This window comes from Sminthopsis crassicaudata, chromosome 3 (genome assembly GCF_048593235.1).
Source record: "Sminthopsis crassicaudata isolate SCR6 chromosome 3, ASM4859323v1, whole genome shotgun sequence".
NCBI lineage: Eukaryota > Metazoa > Chordata > Mammalia > Dasyuromorphia > Dasyuridae > Sminthopsis > Sminthopsis crassicaudata.
The window spans coordinates 522039708-522062823 of record NC_133619.1 but is presented as its reverse complement, the minus strand read 5'-3'; the positions used below and the strand labels follow the sequence as shown (position 1 = coordinate 522062823).

The window sequence follows — 23116 nt, the reverse complement described above, 5'->3', positions numbered from 1 at the left end:
ATTCTCACCTCTGACACTTATTACCCGTATAATCTTGAACAACTCTGGACCTTGCTTTCCTTACCTGTAATATAAAAAGTTGGACTACAAGTTCACTAATGATCTTAAAAATTCTGAGCTTTCTAAAGAAATTGACAAGGATGCACATAATATGCAGAGATGACAAAATTAAAGACAGATTATGACTTCTATAAAAGTATGGCATAGTCTCATAATTACAGTATTATCAGGATTGCTAAAGCTCAGAATGAACTGGGGATACATGTTCCCAATGACAAAAAGTTAAAAGGGTAACTAACACACACACACACACACACACACACACACACACACACACACACACACACACACAAAATCAATCAATCAAGGACCTTCAAAAAACAACTTGATTAAAAATAAAAAAGGCCGGATATATATTCCAAGAAATAATAAATAATATTTTAAGAAATAAATAATCATAAATGAAAATTGTCCATATCTATTAACCAGACGTCAAAGTGAGGACAGTAAGAATTCAACAATCACTTTCTGAAACCCAGAAAGAGTCCTAGAGATGTGATAGCCTAAATCCACAGTTAAGTAAAGTAAGTTGAATCAAGAAAATTAAATACTGCTAAGTACAATTATGCCTTCCATATCATGGGGCATATCACCATTGCAATCTGGAAAATATGTATTTAAAATTTTTGGCCTTTTTGAATCAAAGAAAAAATCTGAACTTTTGCTTTTTTTAATGAGGTGTTTACAATATTAAAAATTAAAATGTTGGTGTTATACAATATTTTAGACATATTTTATTAATTTCTGAGTGTATAAACTTTTTCTATGTTATCTGCTAGACTTTGCATGTCATGAGATTTCTGCAAAACTCCCAAAAATTTCTAATTAATTTCTTATACTAATCTGTGATAATATTGAAAGTATGATGAGGAAAGTCTCCATGTGGAAGGCATAATTGTATACAGAAAGAAATAGTTCAAACACCCAAGGACCACAGTTAGGATCACTAGCCCTAGAAGCTACTACTAAAAACTCCCATGCATTTCCAAAGTCCCCATCTTGGGGTTTTCTGGACCATTTTAGGACTTAGGACTCTATTTATTCTTATTGTCTGAGGACACAAGAGACTTGTAGGCTAAATGTGTATTATATCTCTCTTGAGTTGCTCCGTAGGGCCCTCTTTTCCTATAGTCTATAAAGGTCAAATTAAGTCAAGAAGATTTATAAAGTGCCAAGCACTTGGAATACCAATATAAGCAGAAAGTCCCTGCCCTTAAGAAGCTTATATTCTAATGAGGGAATATTAGACACAAAAGGGAACTTGTGAGCATAACACATAAAAAAGAGATGAAAAGGGAAAAAAATGACAAAGTGAAGAAAGCGTGTGAAACAGGAGGAGCCTGGAGAAAATGAAAACATGGCTGACCTGGGCATTTCCCTTAAACTGTTGATAGGTATCAGTGGATCAGAGGAAGGGAGCCCAGAAGCAGAGGGTTCTTTCAGTGTGGTACATCCAAAGGTGGAATGAACTTCCAGGAAGCCTCTGTGTCATGACAGAAAAAGACTGGAGCTTTAGCAGTGGAGTTGGGGATTGACTGGAGGTTTCTGACTAACTCCCTGGCAGTTCTGGGGTAGAAGAAGATAGGTTTCTATGTTTCTCACTTAATTTCTTAATCATTATTTTGTGTGGTGTAGAATTTAGCATTTTGCTCCAGTCATGTAGCCATCTTGGCGAGAAGTTTCCCATGGTCATTTCCTAGTGTCCCAGAGTCTACTTTTCAACTTCCAAGATATTTTTGATTCGTTTCCTTCACTATGAAGAATGTTTAATGTACTGGTTCTAGATTTCTCTAACTCTTATCAGCTTTTATAAGCTTCTCTGGTGGTTTTTCTAGGATATTCTTTCTCTATTTGGGCTTCTTTCTATTAATCTCTTTCATTTACCTTAGACAGAGGGAAATGAAAAATCCAGTCAGAGATGTTGTGCTATTCCCTCAACCCTAGCTGTCTATTCTCTCTTTTCTCCTAGTGATCAACCTTATACTATATTAGGGGTAGACAAAAATCTGTAACCTTCATGGACTAGATGATTAATTAGGTCTTTACTATAGGAAGATTCTGACAAGTTAGTATTTCTGAGCTTATCCACTACTTTTGCCAACTCCCCTCACTTGGACTCTCTGCTACCCTGAACAACCAACTTTTTGGTATAATAAGAAAGGAGATGAAGAGTTGAGCCTGCCCTAGACAGCCTCTCATTCCACCATTTTCTTATATCTCCCTAAGTTCCTTAATTTTTATTTATAACCATGATCAAGATCTTCTCTATTCTAAAATTTAAAAATCTCCTGATCCTATTATTCCCTCTTATGCTATTAGTCATTATCTCACACCATTCGCTCACTTTTCACCCTTGCAATAAAATTTCCATTTTCACTTTAATGAAATTGCTCGCACACAAAAAAAGGAACTTAAAAAAACCCTCAAAGGTCTTTTTCTTTATATTCTTCATATATCTATAGTATGATACTGTAAACTACATAGTCCTTCTTTAAAATCTTTCATCTTATGGATTTAGTGATCATCTTCTTGTTCTTTTCTCTCCCCTATGAGTACTTCCTTCAGCAATTTTCAACAGCTCCTTTTTTTTTTTCCACCTAATAGCTAAATGTGGCTATTTCAAGCAAGACTCTATTCTTGAATAGTTTTCTCTTCCTGGGGAATCTGATTCACTCCCATGGTTTTATCTTCCCCTAAGCTACAGTGCCAAATTTTGAATAGCATATTAGATAGCTTTACAATTCAAACATGGGATATATAGTGAATAGAGCACTGAACTTGGAAGTCAGGAAGGACTGGGTTCAAATTCTACATCAAAACATTAATCTAGATGCTTAGACAAGTCATATACCCTTTCTATGCCCATTTCCTCATCTGTAAAATAATGGAACTGTGGCTTCTAATGTCCCTTCCAGCTCTAAATATGTAAGAAGCTGCTTTGGAGTCAGATTATGAAAGTTCTTATATGGCAGGCTAAGGAGCCTATGGTGCCATGCCCAAAACTGAATTCAGCAGCTTCCCCTACAAAAACTGCCCTTCCTCTTAATTTTCTCCTTATGTTGATCATTCAAATTTAAAACCTGTTACCTCTCTTACTTCAGTCAATGCAGTATAGCATAAATTGTACTATATTTGTGGCTAATGCATTGGCTCCTTCAAAATCTTGAATTTACTTATTGCCTATATTACACAAACTACTTGAAGGAAGAAACTTTTGTGTTTTTCACTTTGTTGATTTCTCTCCTGAACTGATCCATTCCTACATTGTGAACTGCTGGATGTCCCATCAGTATCTCAAATTCACATGTCCAAAAAGATTTCATTTCTTCCAATTTATGAAACCTGCCACTCTTCAGAGTTCTATTTGTATTGATGGCATTATGATTCTTCTAATTGTCCAGGGTTGCAACATGAGTTAACAGGGTTATTATTCCCTCCCCAACATTCCCCACTTCTAGTTACTTTCCAAATTGTACTGTTTTTACCTTTATAACATCTCATAATTATTCCATTTTCTCCCTTAATATGCCACTATCCAATTCAAGTCCTCATAACTTTTCAAGTAAACTGTTACAATGATTTCCCAACAGATCTCCCTACTGCCAGTGTTTTTTGCCTTCTTTTAATCATTCAGGGGTATCCAAAGAGTTACTTAAAAAATTCAAACTCCTTAGCCTAGCATAATGCAAATCTCTACAAGCTAGTTCCAAAACAACTTTACAATCTTACATCATTCCCTTCATTCATTCCAAACTCTACCCAAAATAAAATACTTCAATTCTCATCCTGCCTTTTCCTATCTCTATACCTTTGGCTATTTCCATCATCCTAGAATGATCAAGAATATTGCTGCCTTTTTCCCATAACCAGTGCCCATTTCCAGTATCATCTCTTCCCTAATCCCCTAAATACAAATAAACTCTTATTTCCCTCATGCCATTCCAAAAGGACCTGTCTCATTTAACCATTAATTATAATATAAAATGATCAGATTAATTCTTTTTTATAAGATTGATCCTACTTACAATTTAATTGATTACAAAAATCAATTACTGCCTAAGTCATAGTTCTTTGTCTCTGATCTTAGTTCAGAAAGTCAGCTTGTCTATGATGAGTTAAATTTAAAAATCCAGTACTCCTGCTAATCACTGTTCTATGCTTCTGTCAAGTATCCTTGGTGGTTGTGGGTGGACATCAGGGAGTCTAGTTTAGTAACTAGTACCTTTATACTACTAATGTATCCTTGTTCAAACATAGCTGATTGGCTATCAAAATAAGTCTGGTCCACTATCTCTAATCTTGCAGGTAACTCAAACAACGAACATTTCTCTTAGTTATTGGAGGGAACAGGAAGGTTTCTAATCAACCATATTGTCTCTCATGCCTTAGCTACTATGTACCCAAACGTGTTTTCACCCCATGATGCTGCCAACCCTATAATCAATTGTATTATTTCCTTACCTACTATGTTCTGTTCCTTGATTTATGATAATAAAAGGAGTTGCATCTTGGTCTAGGACTCTTTTTGTTAACTGGAAGTGTCATTAAACCTGTCTTATTACCAGATTCACACCCTACTATTTGCTCTCTTGGGGAGTAAGGTATTAGGGAAGGTTTAGATATTTATTATATATTATATTAAATGTATACAATTACTAATATTATATTTAATGTGTTTACTACTAAAATGAAAAAAAGTTACAACTTATATATTTGGAAATAATTGGCAAATAACCTGGGTGTATTTTTCAAATCAGCAATGGAATTTTCTAAAGGGAACTGATTCCTCAAAGAAGGGTTCCAAATAGGATTGCGAGTAATCCCTTAAAGAAGTCTTTGCCTTCAAGGAAGATCCCCAAAAGTCAAGGGATAGTCAAAAGACTGTACCACATTGACATTTCCCAAGCCTGAAAAATTGAGAAAGTCCTACATTTCTACTGCAACAGTGGACACTAATTACTTCCAGTGGTGTTCTTTAAAATTTAGGGGGAATTGAGAAATTAATATTTCTAGCCAGGGACTCAATGTGATTGCTATTGGGTTTTTCTTGTTTGGGAGAAGTAAGGGTCCTAATAAAATATGATTCTCCTAGCCAGGCAGGATGTTAGGAAAATATCCAAAATACAGAGGAACAAATTGATTTGAGCAAATTCTCCCTCCCCATTCTCCCCACAGACATCAGGTCTCTGGAGACACTCAGTGGCTAAACTGAGGATAGTAACACACCTGTGTTTTTGCTTCTTTTTAGATCTAAAAGCTGTCAGAGCCATTTAGTTAAATTCAAGAATTCTTTGAGCAGAGGAGATACTTCATTTAACAAAGGAGAAGTAAAATTTGTAAGATTGTTACTGAAGCCTCACACTGATACCAGTAAGTAAACATTGTAGCCACTATCTAACAGCTCTGTGTTTTTCTGTTTCTCTGTGCCTATGTGTTTACAATTGTGTCTATATAGTCATGCTATGCCAAGTTAGAAGGCAAACAGACCAGATAGAAAGGTGGGGTTCTTTCCCTAGCTTTACAGGGTTTTATGGCATCATAAACTAGCCAGGGAGTGTCAATTTCCAAATTGTGGCTTAAATGTTTTAGTCTGTTTTTTATTTTTTATTTTATTTTATTTTTTAATAAATGGCAAAAGACTCTTGTTAAGAGTTTTTGGGTTATCATTATTTGGAATTTATTTAAGACCATAATTGTGAAAGTTAAAGGGAAATTAATACTTAGGTCTCTTATTGCTCTTTATCTACTCAGTGAAAAATTTTATAGTTAAGTCATTTCAATGATTAAAAAGAAGCTGATTTGAAAGATGGCATCAATGAAGAAAAAAAAATAGATTACAGCTTACAATTTAAATAGATGTGGCACTTAAGAACTACCTGCCTATTAACTCTTTTCAGTTTTGAGAGAGAGAGAGAGAGAGAGAGAGAGAGAGAGAGAGAGAGAGAGAGAGAGAGAGAGAGAAAGTTTGTGTAAATCAGAAAACATCAAAAAAGTATAATTTTAATTAGACTATCTAATTAGATATTTGGCAGTTTTGCAAATTTAAATTGAACACAAATCAATTGAGATAATTTTTTCAAACTGATAGGTTTTGAAACGAGAAACTTTTAACCTTTGCCAATTTAAGTAATTTAGAAATTTTGTTAAAAATTGTAATAGAGGGGCAGGTAAGGTGGCACAGTGGATAGAGCACCAGCCCTGAATTCAGGAGGACCTGAGTTCAAACCTGGTCTCAGACACTTAACACTTCCTAGCTGTATGACCGTGGACAAGTCACTTAACCCCAGCCTCAGGAAAAAAAAAAATTGTAATAGATTCCTTGACTTGTATATGGATATTAGTTGGAATAGACTTTGGACAATTTGTCAGGAAGAAAATGAAACTCCTACCCATTTTTATAATAGATTATGCAGAAGTATAAGGCAGATTTGGGGTTAAAACCATTCAAACCATGTGATGAAGAAATTATTAAAACTCTGCTTTTATTAATCAATACCTGTAGGAATTTATTAGTATATCTATATTTTCTGCCCTAAGTGACATGAGAAAGGCATAATGAAATTAGGAAAATTGCCAGAGATATATATGAGAGAATGAAAAAAGAAAGGGAAATTATTCTGGGTTAACTTTTCTGTTTTGTTTCTTGCCTACAAGAAAGAGAAGCTGATTAATCAAAGGAACAAACTGAATATAAGTGAAATTTAATTTGGAAAAATCTTTTGTATTATTTCTATGAATAACATTAAAACTTGATTGTTATTTGAATAGTTCAGGCTTTTGTGAGCTGGTAAAGTTTGTTTTTGATTGCTAAAATCATCTTAATGGATTTTTAAATTTGCAGCCAGGATTAAGACTAGAGTTGTACAGTTTAAGCCTCTTTCCCTAACTAGGAAAGTAAGAAAAAAATAAGATGCTTTCATCCCTTAGGGAATCATAGAATCATGGCTAATTAGCAATAATTCAACATACTGTTACAGGGAAATTAGTGGCTTTGCTTCATGTATAAGATAAGGTTCCTAAATTATCTCGGAATGTTATGGGAACAACTGGACAATGAAACAGAAGTCTGTAGGACCAAATTATAAATATATTAATTAGAAAGATGAGAATCATGTTCTGATTTGTTCTAAAGAGTTTTTCAGTGCAATGAGTTATCTTAGAGGAGACTAACTTATGAACTACCTTGTGCTAACTCAAAGAGGAATCCATTTTTACTTAGGTTTATTATTTGATTTGGGATTAACATCCATGTGTAGAGCATGTCCTGAAGTACAAGCAATTTACATATAGACTGCTCATTTGTGATATACTCATTTCTTTGAATACAATTTGGAACTGATTAGCATATTTACACATCCCATCTTTTAAGTGAATTCATTTGTGTAATAGAGGTCATCTATTTACAAAGAATGCTGTTACCTATATGTTCCTGTAAAGATTAAATCTCCTAAGGGGAGAATTGGAATTAATTAGAGTTCTAAATAATTAAAGTAGAAAATTAACTTAATAGAAAATTTGAGGAAGCAACAAGATCAGATAATTACATATGTAATTTTAAAAATTTTCAGATTTCTGCCTTCTGTGGTACCTTAAAATATTTACATTTTGATTCCTCAATTATTTGAATTTCTTAAACATAACTTTCTAACATATCACAGGAAGTTAATGATAATGTCTTTGATGCTAATTTAAAAAAACTACTCAACCCTAGCGTATAAGTCATATTTGGTAAATATTAAATCCTTAATCAGAATTTTTAAATCCTTGCAAGTCAGATCCTCACAGATTAAAAGAAGAAAAATTCTTCAGCCTATTTGTTGGTATGTCTATCTCAGATACAGGGTTTATATAAAGATAGAAATAGGAAGGGGTATTTAAAAACTGAAAATTTCTGACATTTCAAGCAAACTATGGGTTCCTAATTTGATGTTGGGGTTTTTTTTTAATAACTGTTGTGAATAAAAAATGATCCATAAGTTTATATCACATGATCTAGTTATTAAAGAAGTAAAATTTAAAAGGATATTCTACATTGTATTGAAATCTGTTAAACAAAAGATTTTAGCAGCAACATCTAAGATTCTGTACAAGTCATATGGAAATAGAGAAGCAAATCTATTAAAGAAAAACCAGAATTGCCCTGAAAATAGACCTATTCTAGAATGTCCAAGAGAACATAATTCCCAGCAAAAAGAAAGGGATAGTCCTACTTCTCAGATCTGTGTAGAAAGAAGAAATTTATGGTCAAAGAAAAACTAAGAACATTATGAAATTCAAGATGGATAATTCCTTCTAATCCTGGAAGCACTGGTTTTCTTTGTGCAAAAACTTTTTTCATTTAATGTAATCAAAGTTGTCCATTTTGCATTTCATAATATTCTCTTGTTCTCCTTTGGCCATAAATTCCTCTCTTCTCCAAAGATCTGATAAGTAGACTATCCCTTTATCTATTTGCTTATAGCATTACCCTTTACACTTAAATCATGAACCCAAACTATTTTGACTTTATTTCAGTATGGGGTGTGAGACATATTATTTTCTAGTTTTCTCAGCAATTTTTGTGAAATAGGGAGTGCTTATCCCAGAAGCTGGAGTTTGGGAGTTTATCAAATACTAAAATATAATAGTTATTATCATCTCATATATATGTAACCTATTTCACTGATCCACCACTCTATTTCTTAGGCAATACCATATGGTTTTGATGATTGCTGCTTTTTAAGAGTTTTAGGTCTGGTAATGCTAGTCTGTCACTCCTAGTATTTTTTTTTTTTCCATTAATTCCCTTGATATTCTTGACCTTTTGTTCTCCCAAATGAATTTTATTTTTTCAAGCTCTACAAAATAAGTTTTTGGCAGTTTGATTGGTATGGCTTTGAACAAGCAGACTAATTTAGGTAGAATTTTATATTAGCTAGGCCTATCCATGAGCAATTGATATTTTTTCAATTGTTTAGATATGACTTTGTGTAAGACATTTTGTAACTGTGTTCATATAGTTCCTAGGTTTGTCTGGGCAGGTAAATACCAAAATATTTTATCTGGTCTACAATTATTTTAAATGGAATTTCTTATTCTTTTTTTTTTTTTTTAATTTCTTGCAGCTGGGTTTTATTAATAATATATAGAAATGCTGATTTCTTTGTGGGACTCTATTTTATATCCTCCAACTTTACAAAGCTGTTCATTTTTTCAAGTAGGTTTTTGGATAACTATCTAGGATTCTCTAAATATATATTTTCAAATACAAAGAGTGACAGTTTTCTTTCTTTATTGCCTACACTCATTCCTTTAATTTTTTAATACTTTGGTGATGTAAAGCTTCAAGAAGCAAGTCAGAAAATGCAGCATGTGGTCTCCTACTGGAGACTTTGGACTAATATTAATAGCATGGTGTTCCTTTTTTTTGAGGATTTACTTCAGCCTGAATCCCCCTGACTTAAAGCTAAGGACTATCTTCAGACAGTAACTCCTTCCTCTGGAGATCTCAAACCTCTTTCATTGGTCCTGGTTTGCTCTGACACCTTGAATCCAGAGGCTCAGAATGTATTCTTTGGCACTTTTTCAACAGTCCAGCTGTTCCTTCTCAACCTCCCTAAGTCAGAAAATTTCATTACAGTAGATAAAGAAGTCTATGATAACTTTCAATAATTTAAGGAAACTAATCTTTTCATCACTTTCAGGTAATTTTCTCAAGAGAGCTTGCTGCCCTATCAAAGTCCAAGATAAAAGTAATATTTTATGAAGATAGAAAACTTAATGGGAAAAGATCTTAAGCACAAACAATCCAGAGAGATAGGTCAGAAAGTCTACTGAAGCAGTTATATGAAAATCCTTTTGGTTCTGTTCATCTAACAATGAACATATCCACTTTTTTTCTTATTTATATTCCCAGTGCTTAACACAGTGCCTGATAAATAACAGGCAGTTGAGAAATGTTCACTGTATTGACATGTATATTCCTGACCATCCTTTTTTTAAAAATGGATAAATTAAGGAGTAATAAGTCACTGGTATAATAACTGGAATGTTTAAAATAACTGAATTTTAAAAACTCATACTTACATATTGAAATGGGTTCATGATTTAAACATAAAAGATGATACTATAAACAAATTAAGAAAATAAGGAATAGTCTATCTCTCAGATCTGTGGAGAAGGGAGAAATGTATAACCAAAGAAGAACTAGAGGACATTACTAAATGCAAAATGGATAATTTTGATTACATTAAATTAAAAAGATTTTGCACAAACAAGACCAGTGCAGCCAAGATTAGAAGGAAAACAGAAAACTGGGCGTTTATAGCCAGTGTTTCTGATAAAGGCCTCATTTCTAAAATAGAGAACTAACTCAAATTTATAACACAACACAAGCCATTTTCCAACTGATAGTCAAAGGATATGAACAATTTTCAGATGAAAAAATTAAAGCCATTTCTAGTCACATGAAAAAAATGCTCTAAATCACTATTGATCAGAGAAATGCAAATTAAGACAACTCTGAGATACTACCTCACACCTCTCAGATTGGCTAAGATGACAGGAAAAGACAATGATGAATGTTAAAACTGGGGCACTAGAAGCTGTGAAATGATCCAACCATTATGCAGAGCTCTTTGGAACTATGCTCAAAGAGCTAACTGTTCATATCCTTTGATCCAGCAGTCTCACTACTGAGTTTGTATCCCAAAAAGATCATAAAAGAGGGAAAAGGACTCATATGTGCAAAAATATTTATAACAGTCCTTTTTGTACTGGCAAGCAACTGGAAACTGAGTGGATATCCATCAAGTGGGCAATGGCTAATTAAGTTATAGTATATGAACATAATGAAGTACTACTAGTCTATAAAAAATGATGAGCAGGCTGATTCAGAAAAGCCTGGAAAGACTTATATGAACTGATGCTGAGTGAGGTGAGAAAAACTAAGAGAACACAGTACACAGTAACAAGATTATGCAATGATCAACTGTGATGGACTTAGCTCTTCTCAACAATGACATGATTCAAGGTAATTTAAGACAATTCCAATAGTCTTAGTCACAAAGTGTCACAAATAGTCACAAAGGTGAATGTTGAAAACTGTCTTTGCATGTATTCAGAAAAATAAAACACTATTGAAAAAAATTTTAAATTATACTTACACAATTTTTAGAAATAAATTCAATGATAGTCTAAGAGAAAACCCTTCCATTTAAAAGGTTACTACTCACATGCAAATTAGCCTGAGTCAGAGGATCATAGACCTAGACTAGGAAAAGACTAGATTTCTAGTATAATCTTTTTATCTTATAGATAAAAAAAACTGAATTTTTCCATTGTTTCCATCCCTAAAATCAGGCTAATAAACTCACTAAACTAGCTCTGTGTAAATACTTATCTTTAAATAACAACAAAATACTAAAGTATAAATAATGCAAATATCTACACAATTTAGGTATTCTTGGCTCATACTAATCTTTTAACTACTAGATAATATCCAGTTAGATCTAGGATCTATCTATATATATTTATACCCTGTATCTAAGTCTATTAAATCACAAAAAGGATTTCTTATATCAATAGTTAGTTTTACTTACTAAACCTAAAAAAGTACTGCCTCATTTCAATTTTAGTCATTCCGTTTGATCTTAACTAGCAAGGAGCAATTTACAAGCTCTTTTAAAATTAAACTTTTTTTTTAAACATTAAGCTTTATACCAATAATATTTTAATGTTTATAGCCAAAAAAAAAACCACAAAAGAGCCAAAGAGATTTATGAACAGCTAGGATGTGAGAAATGTTTTCCTCTAAACCAAAATTTTAAAAATCCCCAACTTGCCTTTCTTCTTGCTTCCTTCTCCTCTTCTCTATAACCCAAAAACTTGAAAAACAAACAGCATAAATTGAAGACCTTTTTGCTGATATCTGATGAAAATACTAAATGAATATTTTACTAGAGTTAAGACAATCAGAGGTAACTGAGGAGGAGGAATGAGCATAACAAATAAAATGTCAAATACTTTCTAAATAGGAAGCTATAACAACATAAGCATTGCACATTGTGACCAAGTGCAATTTATACTAACAATTCAGGATGGTTTAACGGAAGGAAAACTATTAATATAATTAATTATATTAATATTACAAAAATAACAAAAGTCATATATCAATGGATGAAGAAAAAGCTTCAGACAAAATACAACATTTACTCCTAATAGAAAAATGCAAAAGAAAGATTTAGCAGTATAAGATATTAAAGCTATATTATAAAGCAATAGTTATCAAAACTATCTGGTATTAGCTAAGAAACAGAAAGCTAGATCAGTGGAAAAAAGCAGACATACAATACAGAATAGTAAATACTTATAATAATGATGTATTTGAAAATATTTAAGCTTTTGGAATAAGAATTCATATTTAGTTAAAAATGCTGGGAAAACTAGAAAGCAGTCTACCTGAAATTAAGTATAGATCATTTTATCAAGATAAGGTCAAAATGAATATATAACTAAGATCTAAAGAGAGAGAAAAGTAAATTGGAAGAACATGAAACTTAATACTCATTAGACTTATGAACAGAGTCAGAATTTACAAAGAAGAGATAGAATTGTGAGATGTAAAATGCATAAATTTGATTATATTAAACTATATATAGTGGACAGAGTTCCCAAATTTGGGGGGAGAGAATTACAAATAAGTGGCTTTTATGCTTAAAACCTAGAACAATTAATCTGGTTCAACTTCTTTTAGAAATCAAAACACTGGATTTGCAGAAATTAAAGAGGATTTACCACTGTACTACCTCACAACCTGTTATGGTTTTCTTATCTGCAAAATGGAGTTAATTTAATAACAGCTACACTTCCCACACCTCAGGGGATCACTGAAAGGAACAAAGGAATTTTTTGTGTATTATTATATTCATGCTACACACATATTTAGATATATGTATTTTTTGTTGCTGTTGAATCCTTTCAGTCATGTCTGACTCTATGACTCCATTTAGGGTTTTCTTGGCAAAGATCCTGGGGTGGTTTACCATTTCCTTCTCCAGCTCAATTTATAGATTTAGAAATTGAAGTAAACAGGATGAAGTGACTTGCCCAAGTTCATACAGCTAGCTAGTAAGTGTCTGAGACCAGATTTGAACCCAGAAAAATTAATCTTCCTGACTTCTACCCTAGAACTCCATCCGCTGCATCACCTAGCTGCCCATATGTGTATACATAAGGAAGTATTTTTTTTTTGAAGTGTTACATAAATGTCAATTATCATTACTCCTCCATTTAGCATCTGCTGCTTTCTTCACTCTTGCCAGTGGTTTCCAAAATTTTTACCCTTTCATCAAGCAATCTACACAAATAATTTTCTTGGACCATATTTTATTCAAATAAAATTTAAAATTTATTGTAGTACCTATAACAATAAATAAATAAATAAAATAACCACAGTATCTTTTTGTTATAGCATCACAAACTTAAAAGAAATGGGAAGGATTTTAGAACACCTAGTCTAACTCCTTTATATTATAGATAAAGACAGTGAAACCCAGAAAGGTAAGTGACTTCTCCAAACTACTAGGCAAGGTAGTAATAGACAAGTTATGATTTGAATCCTTTGACTCCAAATCCAACTCCATCTCAAAGGCAAACAAACAAAAAAAACAAAAACATGGAGGTAGGCACCCCCCCCCCCAGAGTTAAGCCTCTACATTCAAATATGCTGAAAAGCTCTAGTAAAACCTAAACCTAGTAGAGAACTTGCTTTTTCAAAAGGGAAATATAAGGATCAGTACTTGACTGAAGGCCATAAGAATCCATCCCATCTTTCCACAGGAAAGTTCAAGCCTCTCTCCCAATAGGATCTTTGCAAAGATATGCTCCTCTTCGACTACACCTTATTAGATGAAGCAAATTTTAAATTTGCTGGCCTAGCCTTGCTTTTGTTGACTTTGATAAGAACTTTGCTGTCACTGAAAAAAATTTAAGTATTTATGAGGAAAGTTTACATAAAAACAGACAGTAATTCTGACCACTGTTTCACATCTTTTTACTACAACCCCCTTTTAAGTCTTATAGGCCCATAGCTTGGAAAATTTTGTTCTCGCCCAGCCCTACTTTTCCATTTATCTAAAACCTACTTTTTCTTCAAGACTCAGCTGAAGGGCAATTTCCTCCAGAAAATTATCACTCCCTCTTCTACACTCTTATAACACTACATCATTCATATAGGGTCATTAGTCTATTCCATATTTTTATGGACATGTCAATCTGCCTACTAAGATTGTAAGCAAATCTAGAGCAAATGCCAGTGTTCTCATATCATCTATACCTAGCACATAACAGTGTCCTACACTTAGCAGTCAATATGTGTTAATGACTATGAAAAATCATTAATAATAAGTCTAGCCTAGAAGGTTTTGTTCATAAATGTAATTATTGACTGATAGTAGCTAAATTACAGAAAACTTAAGCTATTTACCATATGGCAAGTGAAGTCCATGATCTGAAACTCTTACCTGGATCAGATAATCAAATCAAATGTGCTTTTCTCAGTATATCATTCATTCATTCAACAAATAAGTTTACAATTCTATTAACAGATCTGGCAGAATGGGAGAGGGTGACAAAGAGTGGTGAGGGGGAGAGATGAAAAGAAGTATAACAAATTACTTCTCAAAGTATCAATCTAATTTGGGGGAAAAAATCCATGGCAAGAAGACAATATAAAACATCTCTACCAGATCTTATTGGCACTTAATGACCTAGGTTTAAATGCTACCCTCTCTGCAAAACTTTTTCATAGAGCCATAAAATCTCAGACATAGAAGCAACTTCAGATTTCATCTTCATCTCCACACATTTAAGTCTCTTTCTTCTACAAAATAACCAACAAGTAGCTATTTAGCCTCTGCTTGAAAACCTCCAACAAGGGGCAACTCATTACTTTCCAAAACAGTCCATTCCACTTTGGGGTGATAATTTTTCAGGACATTTTTCTATAAATCAAGTTTAAATCTGACTCCCTGAAACACCTATATATTGGATCCTTGTTCTGCCCTCTAGTTTAGATCCCTGTTCTGCCCTCTAGATCAAAGTAAGGAAAAAAATACAATTTCTTTAAATTCTTGGAAACAGTTATACTAAAGTCAGGGGTTCTTTCTCCTCTAATCTTCTCCAGGACACCCATCACCATTTCCATTTTACTGAATAAAAACAACTGTTGCAAACTTTGAATTAACCACAAAAAATTCTCAAGGTAAATGAGAAACTCCCTATCCTAGAAAAAAAGAATGCCAGAGCAACATCAATTCCTACCTAATAGTCTTATCTCTGCATGACATTTGAGAAAATCTTTCTTCACAAAATTGTGTTTTTGTGAGCAGAGGCCAAGCTCTATTTGTTTTCCTTTCTCCTCATACAGTTTGCTGGTGGTAAACAGCAGATGATCATTTGTTTCATTAAACTGACATTAGAGTTACAAAGACCAAAACTACAGGTTCAATTTCTCTTTCAAGCAAAGGATCCAACTTTCAAATGGATTACTGAATATCTCAATCTAGCTATATATGATACCTCAAGCTCAGTTTGTATATAATACATTTCATCTGCCTACAAAACAGAGTCATTGTTTTGACCTGAATGAAGCATTTCTTAAGTACTTACTATTATATACACTAAACCAGGGGTTCTCAAACTACCGCCTGCGGGCCAGATGGGTGCTGCAGAGGAAGTTTATGCGCCTGCTGGGTTATAGCAAATGGGCTGAGGGGTGGAGACAGTGTGAGTTTTTGTTTTTACTATAGTTCAGCCCCTCACAGTCTAGAGGGACAATGAACTGGCCCCCTATTTAAAAAGTTTGAGGACCATTGCACTAAACACTAGGAATACAAATAAAAGTCAGAAAGCCAACAGAAACAGACTTCAGAAGTTCCTGTTCTACTGAAGATTATAAAGAAAAAGTTTCAGCTTCACATCACATGGGAAGATCCCGTGATCTTCAGCAGATAGCAGCCAAGCAGACATTAATGCCTCTTTCTTCAATTCATTTCCATTGATCAAATTCTATCAGTTTTTCATGTTGAATGATTCAATAGAAGAAAGCAAGGATTCTGATGACAAAACCTTTCTTTTCTAGGTGTCAATGTCAGTGGCTGCAGTGCTGGCATTAGTGGCCAGGCGGCTTCTGCATAGGATTGCTTCCCAGAACTTTCTCCTATCTGTCAATAACTCTACAATTTACGCAGACACCCAAACTGCAAACCTCATCTTCAACACTTTTCTCTCCCTCATTTCCCACATCTATTCACTTACTAGATTTTACCAATTCTAATTCTGATATCTTAGACTTATATCTTTCTATTGCCACTGCTACCATCTCAATAGTCTCCTGGATTAATATGGCCTGAATAATATTCTTTCCTCTAGCCTCTCCCCTCAACCATCTTCCCCAGAAATTTACTTTTTATGCCAATTTTCTTTACTATCAAGAACTGAATCATGTTATTCCTCTGCTAGAAATCCTTCACTGGTTCCTTACTACTTACCAAAGTCCTCATCTACAACCTAGCATCCAACTATATTTCTAATTTTACCTCATATTATTCTTTTCCATGGACCACTTTTAAATCAAACAGATCTATTCACTGTCTCTGGTGCAGTAAAAATAATGCTGGATTTGGAGTCAGAAGATCTTTGTTCAAACCCCAGCTATGTCACTTACTACCTGCATGATGATGGGCAAATCACTTAACCTTGCTAAGCTTCAGTTTCCTCATCTGTAAAGTGAAGGAAAGGGATTAGATGACCTCTAAGGTCCCTTTTAGCTCTAGCTCTATGATCCTAAACACAGAGTATTCCAGTTCCTATGTTATCATTCATGCTGACCCCTGTGCTTTTTATGTTTTCTCTACTACTTCCACTTTTAGAATTCCCATCCATCTTTTAGTATCCAACCCCAATGTTATTTTTTCTAGGAAGCCTTCCCTAAACCCACAAATTGGAAAAGACTTTTCCTTCCTTTGACCTTACAGAGTACTCTGTTACCTGTCATGAGCTATTATTCTCTTTTGCAGTATTATTTTAATAGTTACATAGTATTGCACAGTTCTATATCTAATGTTACCACCAGTAAGACTTAATAGGACAGGTTATTGTTTTAAGCTCAAGAGAACAGGAACTATGTTTTAGCTATCCTTGTATCTCTCCCAAAATTTAGCAGAGTGGATTTGCACACAAACATCTGTTGAAAGAATAAATGAATTAAATGAACATGAATTATATTGGACGGGGGCGGGGATGAGGCACTCCAGGCAGGGATAAATGGCGTAAGTGAAACAACAAGGAAGAAATGATTATGGTATAATTAGGGTACAGCCTGGCTATAATATAGCTTTCATGAAGGCAAATAGCAGAATGAATGAATTATAAAGCATTTATTACATCATGATGTAATAGCAGAAGCCCTAGAATGTCAGGCTATCTAGTACCTGATGATATTTAATGGAAATAAAACAGGAATTCACTCATTCCAATTAGTTAACATATAATTAAGTTCAAAATGTTTATAATATCTGAACTACTTTTCAATTAAACTCCTATTTAGAACTGTTTTGAGTTTTATAAAAATTATGCCTCTTTTGGAATATTTGCCATTTATAAAAGATTCCTCAGCAGTTCAATTAGCCTTTCAACAATTAGAAAACAGTATTTTGTTCCCTTAGGAGATGAACATCACACTATTACTTATATTGGCTTAATAGAAATACTAATGGTTGAATAACCCCTAATACTAGTAAAAGTTGGTTTTATATAAAACCTTCAAAATAAGTTTTTACACAGTATTATTGACCATAGGAATCAACCCACAAACCCCTTAATTTCCACTAAAACACTCAAGATCTACCTACTTGTTGGTACTACTTTGTTGGCAGCACTCCCTTCTCCTTCTGATGGTTCTGCAGCAATGGTGTCTTGGCTTGGCTCTTTAACTCTTTCGTCAGTGAGAAGGCTTACTGCTTGGGTTATATCACCATTACTAGCCTAGAAAAGAAATGGGAATATCTGTAGGAAAGCATCAGAGTCAAGAATTTCCCTTAGGCTTGACAGAAGAGAAAAAAGTAAGCCAAAGAACCTAATACAAATAGATAAATTTGCTTATAATAGACTAAATAGCTAGCTAAAATTACTTGAAACTCTAATTCCAATATAGAGTCACTACAACAGTAATTGGAAATTTTTAAAAATAGGGCAGGAAGTAAATAGACAAAGATATGAGAGGAATGACATTGGGCAAGTACTAGCTGTTTTGAAAAAGGGAGTTAAGCAGCCATACACTGGTTACCCAAAGGGATACTGAGGCTGGGTGGGAGTGGTTTCTTCAATGATTTCCTGACACAGAATCTTTTCTAATATATTGTGTGAAAGTGTTAATACGAAAGTAAATTACTAATCTTCCCTCCCTTGTCAAGTTTTAATCTCTACATAGATTTACTGAAGAAATGAAAATGTGGACAATGACTTCTCTAAATGTAATTGCTCAAAAGACTCTTTAAACTAACCTTCAAAGCTTCATGAAGAAAAGATGGATCTTGAATTCCAGTGATTTCTCTCAGTTGATTTAATAGCATTTGGCAGCTCTACATTTGGAGAAAAAAACAAAAAAGGCAACATCAGAATGGGACAAATCTGAATAAACTTCAAGAATAGCAATAATATCATTTGAGTGAACCAATTTGTGAAGTAAATTTTCCTAAGAGAAAGTAGAAATCAATAAGGCATTCACTGTTCAATCAGACCTACTACAGAAACCCAGAGACAAGACAGATTTTCCTAAGTTTATTCAAAAGTAAGATTTTGAGCACTAACAGATAAGAAATACATGCAAACATGGGAGTTATAATCAATTGAAAATGAGTTATATTCAAAGTCATAAAAGGATGAGAGTGGAAAGAGAATGTAAAAATCAACTCATTCAGTTCCAGTTCAGAGGTGAGGAAACTGAGGCCTACAGAGACAAAGTAACTTGTAAAGGTCAAGAGCACTATTAAGAGACAGAAGAACCCTAGCTCTCATGAAGCTTAAAAGTACCCAGGTACTTCTTGATCCAATAAGCACCAACATGAAGACATATAAGGAGTTCAGGGAATGTGCATGGGTATGAAGATGGGCTATTTTAAACTAGGCTGAGCATGCCATTTGGTTGTGTGTCATTTTTCATTTGTAAGCTTCCAAATATGCTGTCAGTTACAGGCACAACCAGTAATGGCTTAAACAACAACACTAACTACTTATGAGTTTAAAAAAAAAAAAAAGATAAAGATAAAACTATATTTGTGAATTCCAAAATAGCCTAATTTAAAAAAAAAAAAAAAGTGATTCTCTCCCTCTCATCAGCAAATTGCCAGTCAACAAACAATTTAATAACTCCTAGTAAAGAACAAGACCTGTTTAGAATCCTTTTCAGTCATTCAGTAAACAATGATTTATTTTTTAAAAATCTACTATGTACAAGGACACTATGTTAAGTGCTGGGGATACAAAAAAAAAAAAAAAAAAAAAAAAAAGGCCAAAAAAAGTCCCACTGTTTAAAACATGTTATATTCCTATAGGGGAGACCACATGCAAATTATATACAGGGTAATCTCAGAAAGAAAAAGGTAAAAGGAGAAGATTCTTGCAGAAAATTGGGTTTTAACTGAGACTCAAAGGAAGCCAGGGATGCCAGGAGTTGGTGATGAGGGTCAGCATAATAAGCATAGAAACAGTCAGTGAAAAAACAAAGATTAGGGAGATGAGGCATTCCATGTGAGGAATAGCAATGATAACAGTATCAATGTTGGGAAAAGGTCAGGTTATAAAGTACTTTAAAAGCTAATTAGAAGATATTATACTTGATCTTAGGAGTTAAAGAAAACCCCTGTAGTTTACTGAACAGGTCAAACCTGCTTTTTTTTGTTTTTGTTTTTTTTTAAGGAAGATCAATGGAAAGCAGACGGGGAGAAGTTGAAGATTAATGAGTTACAATGATAGAGGGTTCATCAGCTATAAAAGGCAAGATGGAAAAGGATTACATATATATATATATATATATATATATATATATATATATATATATATATATATATATATATATATATATATATATATAGTGGTTTGTCTTAGGAAGGGATAGAGATTAATGAGTGACAAAGCATATAACTTATGTGAGATGAAAAGAAGATGGTGGTCTTCATAAATGGCTCCCATTTTTAAAAACTAAATTCATGTTTAATAATTATAGATACTATGCCCTCTCTTTCTCCTGCCCAGGCAAAAGAAGAAGAGATCCAGGGGACTGGGGTAGAACACCTCCAACAGCAAGGACAGCCAAAAATGATTTTTTTTTTCATAGCAATTGGGGTTAAGTGACTAGCCCAGGATCACACAGCTAGAAAATGTTAAGTGTCTGAGGCTAGATTTGAACTCAAGTCCTCCTGACTCCAGGGTTCACACACTATCCATTGAGCAATGTAACTGCCCCCAAATCTAATTCTCTTAAAATAAAAAAGACCCTAGGGGTATGCCATCCCAATTTTATGACTTTATATACATATACATATATATACACATACATGCATGCATGTGTGTATGTATGTATGCATGCATGCATATATGTATCTATGTATGTCCACCCAGGTGAAGGAACACCTGGAATCTTTCTAGAAGGGAGGAGAAAGGCCCTAATTTTTTCAGTGAAATGTGATTCAAGATTCTCAGCTGAGAGGACAAGGGGAAAGAGCCATAAGAATTAGGTTCTTTGAAGAAAGAGAAATCATAAAATATCTTTTAACAAGGTTAAAAATTTGCAGGATCTTTAGGATAACTATCAAGGGATTTCCAAACTAGCCTAGTGATAGAATAAACTATTTGTACTGCTTACTCTGAAATGAGAAGTCTGGTAGATAAGACAACTTCTACCACATCAGTAGAATAAAAATTTTAGTAAGACTAATTTCACAAAATTTGTCCTTACTGCCACTTGTGCAGATGAAATTCCAATATCTACTGTCTAATCAACATATGAACCAATTATTCTAAACTGTAATGTTCTGTTGACATTACCTTGTTCAAGTTCTGGCCATAACATCTACAAGAATCCTAACACTAAACAATGACAACACCAACTTTACAATCCTCAGTGCAGACAACCACCTTTTTGATCAAGTCAATGAAATGAAACTACTGCTGACACATATAAGAAGTTACATGAATCATGTAGTAAAAAGGAGTCACAACCTAAGTATCTAGACCAGAGTCCCCAGATTCAGCATAGGTAAAAGTTGAAAAACACAAACCAGTGATAATGATATATTCATTAACTTATTAATTTGTCCTAATATCATTTATACTATATTATTCTCATAGAGGAAAGTTTGCAAAAAACTAAATCTGAATTTCTCAACTTAACTGAAGTGAATCTGTATGCATTTTGAAAATTTAAATGACACAAAGCCAAAATATGTCAACAATATTTTTATGAAAAGAAAACTATCAACTAAAAAACTCTAAAGCCCTAACTTGCTGAAATAAAAGAAAAAGGATTTCTATAATCAACAACAAAATCCAACTCGAAATTATGCAAATATTTGTACATCTGATTCTTATTAAAAGTTTTCTTTGAAAGCTGGTAGAAAAGCAGAAAGAAGCTTCCAAGTAAGCCCTTTAGCCAAAACTGCTCTAAAAAGATCTAGAAAATACCCTTAACCAAATCAGAATCAGAATTCAAAGAAGAAAAAAAAATCACAGTGAATCATTTGTCCAAATAGTTCAGAGGGAGAGAGAGAAGTCTATGAGTTCAGGGGATGGGATCTAAGCATTCTAGCACTTAAGGACTATGCCTGAGTATAAAATGATGCAATTTAATAAAGGGTGTGGGAAATGACAACTTTGTGGCCTACTATCCAGTTCCCAAACACAGAATCAAGTCAGACTGAAGAAATGACCTGAACCAGCTGTGAAGAGCTAAGCAAGTAAAAAACTCAAAAGTAAGCAGTGGCAGTTTGGCTCAAGACCTCAAATATGAAGCATGATATGAGTTTCAGCTTCTAGCCCAATCTGAAGGAATAATCAGGATAGAAAAACAAGACAAACTAGGAAAACAAGTTACAATAAATGGTGAAGTTTTGAATGCTGTGGATAATTTCACATATCTTTTCAGTATACTTTCCAAGGCTGTATACACATTGTTAATGAGACTGATACATACATTGCCAGAATTAGCTCAGTATTTGGGAGCGAGGAGAGAGGTATTGGACTGGCTACCAAACTTCAGATCTAAAGAGTTACTGTGCTGACCCCATTGTTGTATGCCTGTGCAACCTGGACAGTGTATTAGCGCCATGCCAGGAAACTGAATCACTTCCATTTGAATTGTCCTAGGGAGATTCTCAAGATCACCTGGCAAGATAAGATACCAGATCCTGAGGTCCTTTCTTGAATTAAACTGCCATACATTCCAACTCTACTAGAGAGCACAGCTCCACAGAGCTGACCATACTGTTTGAAAGACAAATGCACACTTGCCAAAAAGGTTATTTCATGTAGAACTCATACAGGGCAAGCACTTACAAGGTGGTCAGAAAAAAAGCAATAAAATGACACTTTCAAGGTGTGTCTTAAGATCTTTAGAATTGATTATATGATATGGGAGACATGGCACAGTATTGCCTAGCATGGCCTACTCTAGTAGTGTTGTGTTCACTGTGCTGTGCTCTATGAACAAAGCAGAAGTGAATTAGCTCAGAAGAAACTTGAGATGCACAAAGTTAGAGAGTACATCCCAAATGTTCATAGGGTCTATTTGTGTCTGACCTGTGGCAGAGCATTCTGAGCTCATGTTAGTCTGATTACTTGGACACACTGTAACTTGATTCTAACAGAATGATGTCATTTTGGTCCTCTTAGAGAAGGAAGGATAACAACCAAGCATCTAGACCAAAGGGAAGCCTACAGTTGTGTCACTAACAGTAGAGCTTTTTAACTGGCTATAAGAGACAAAGTCCAGCAGCAGTCTACTGTTGCTCAGAATCAAACT

The 23116-nt window shown here is 33.9% G+C and overlaps 1 protein-coding gene across 1 annotated transcript in view; it reads right to left on the bottom strand.

Moving 5' to 3' along the window:
• The window catches only part of USP28 (ubiquitin specific peptidase 28), a 72195-nt gene that overhangs the window by 37073 nt on the left and 12006 nt on the right, over positions 1–23116 (bottom strand). The window contains 2 exon segments of the mRNA XM_074304219.1: positions 17952–18084; positions 18603–18680. Coding sequence (XP_074160320.1) covers positions 17952–18084; positions 18603–18680 — 211 coding nt within the window.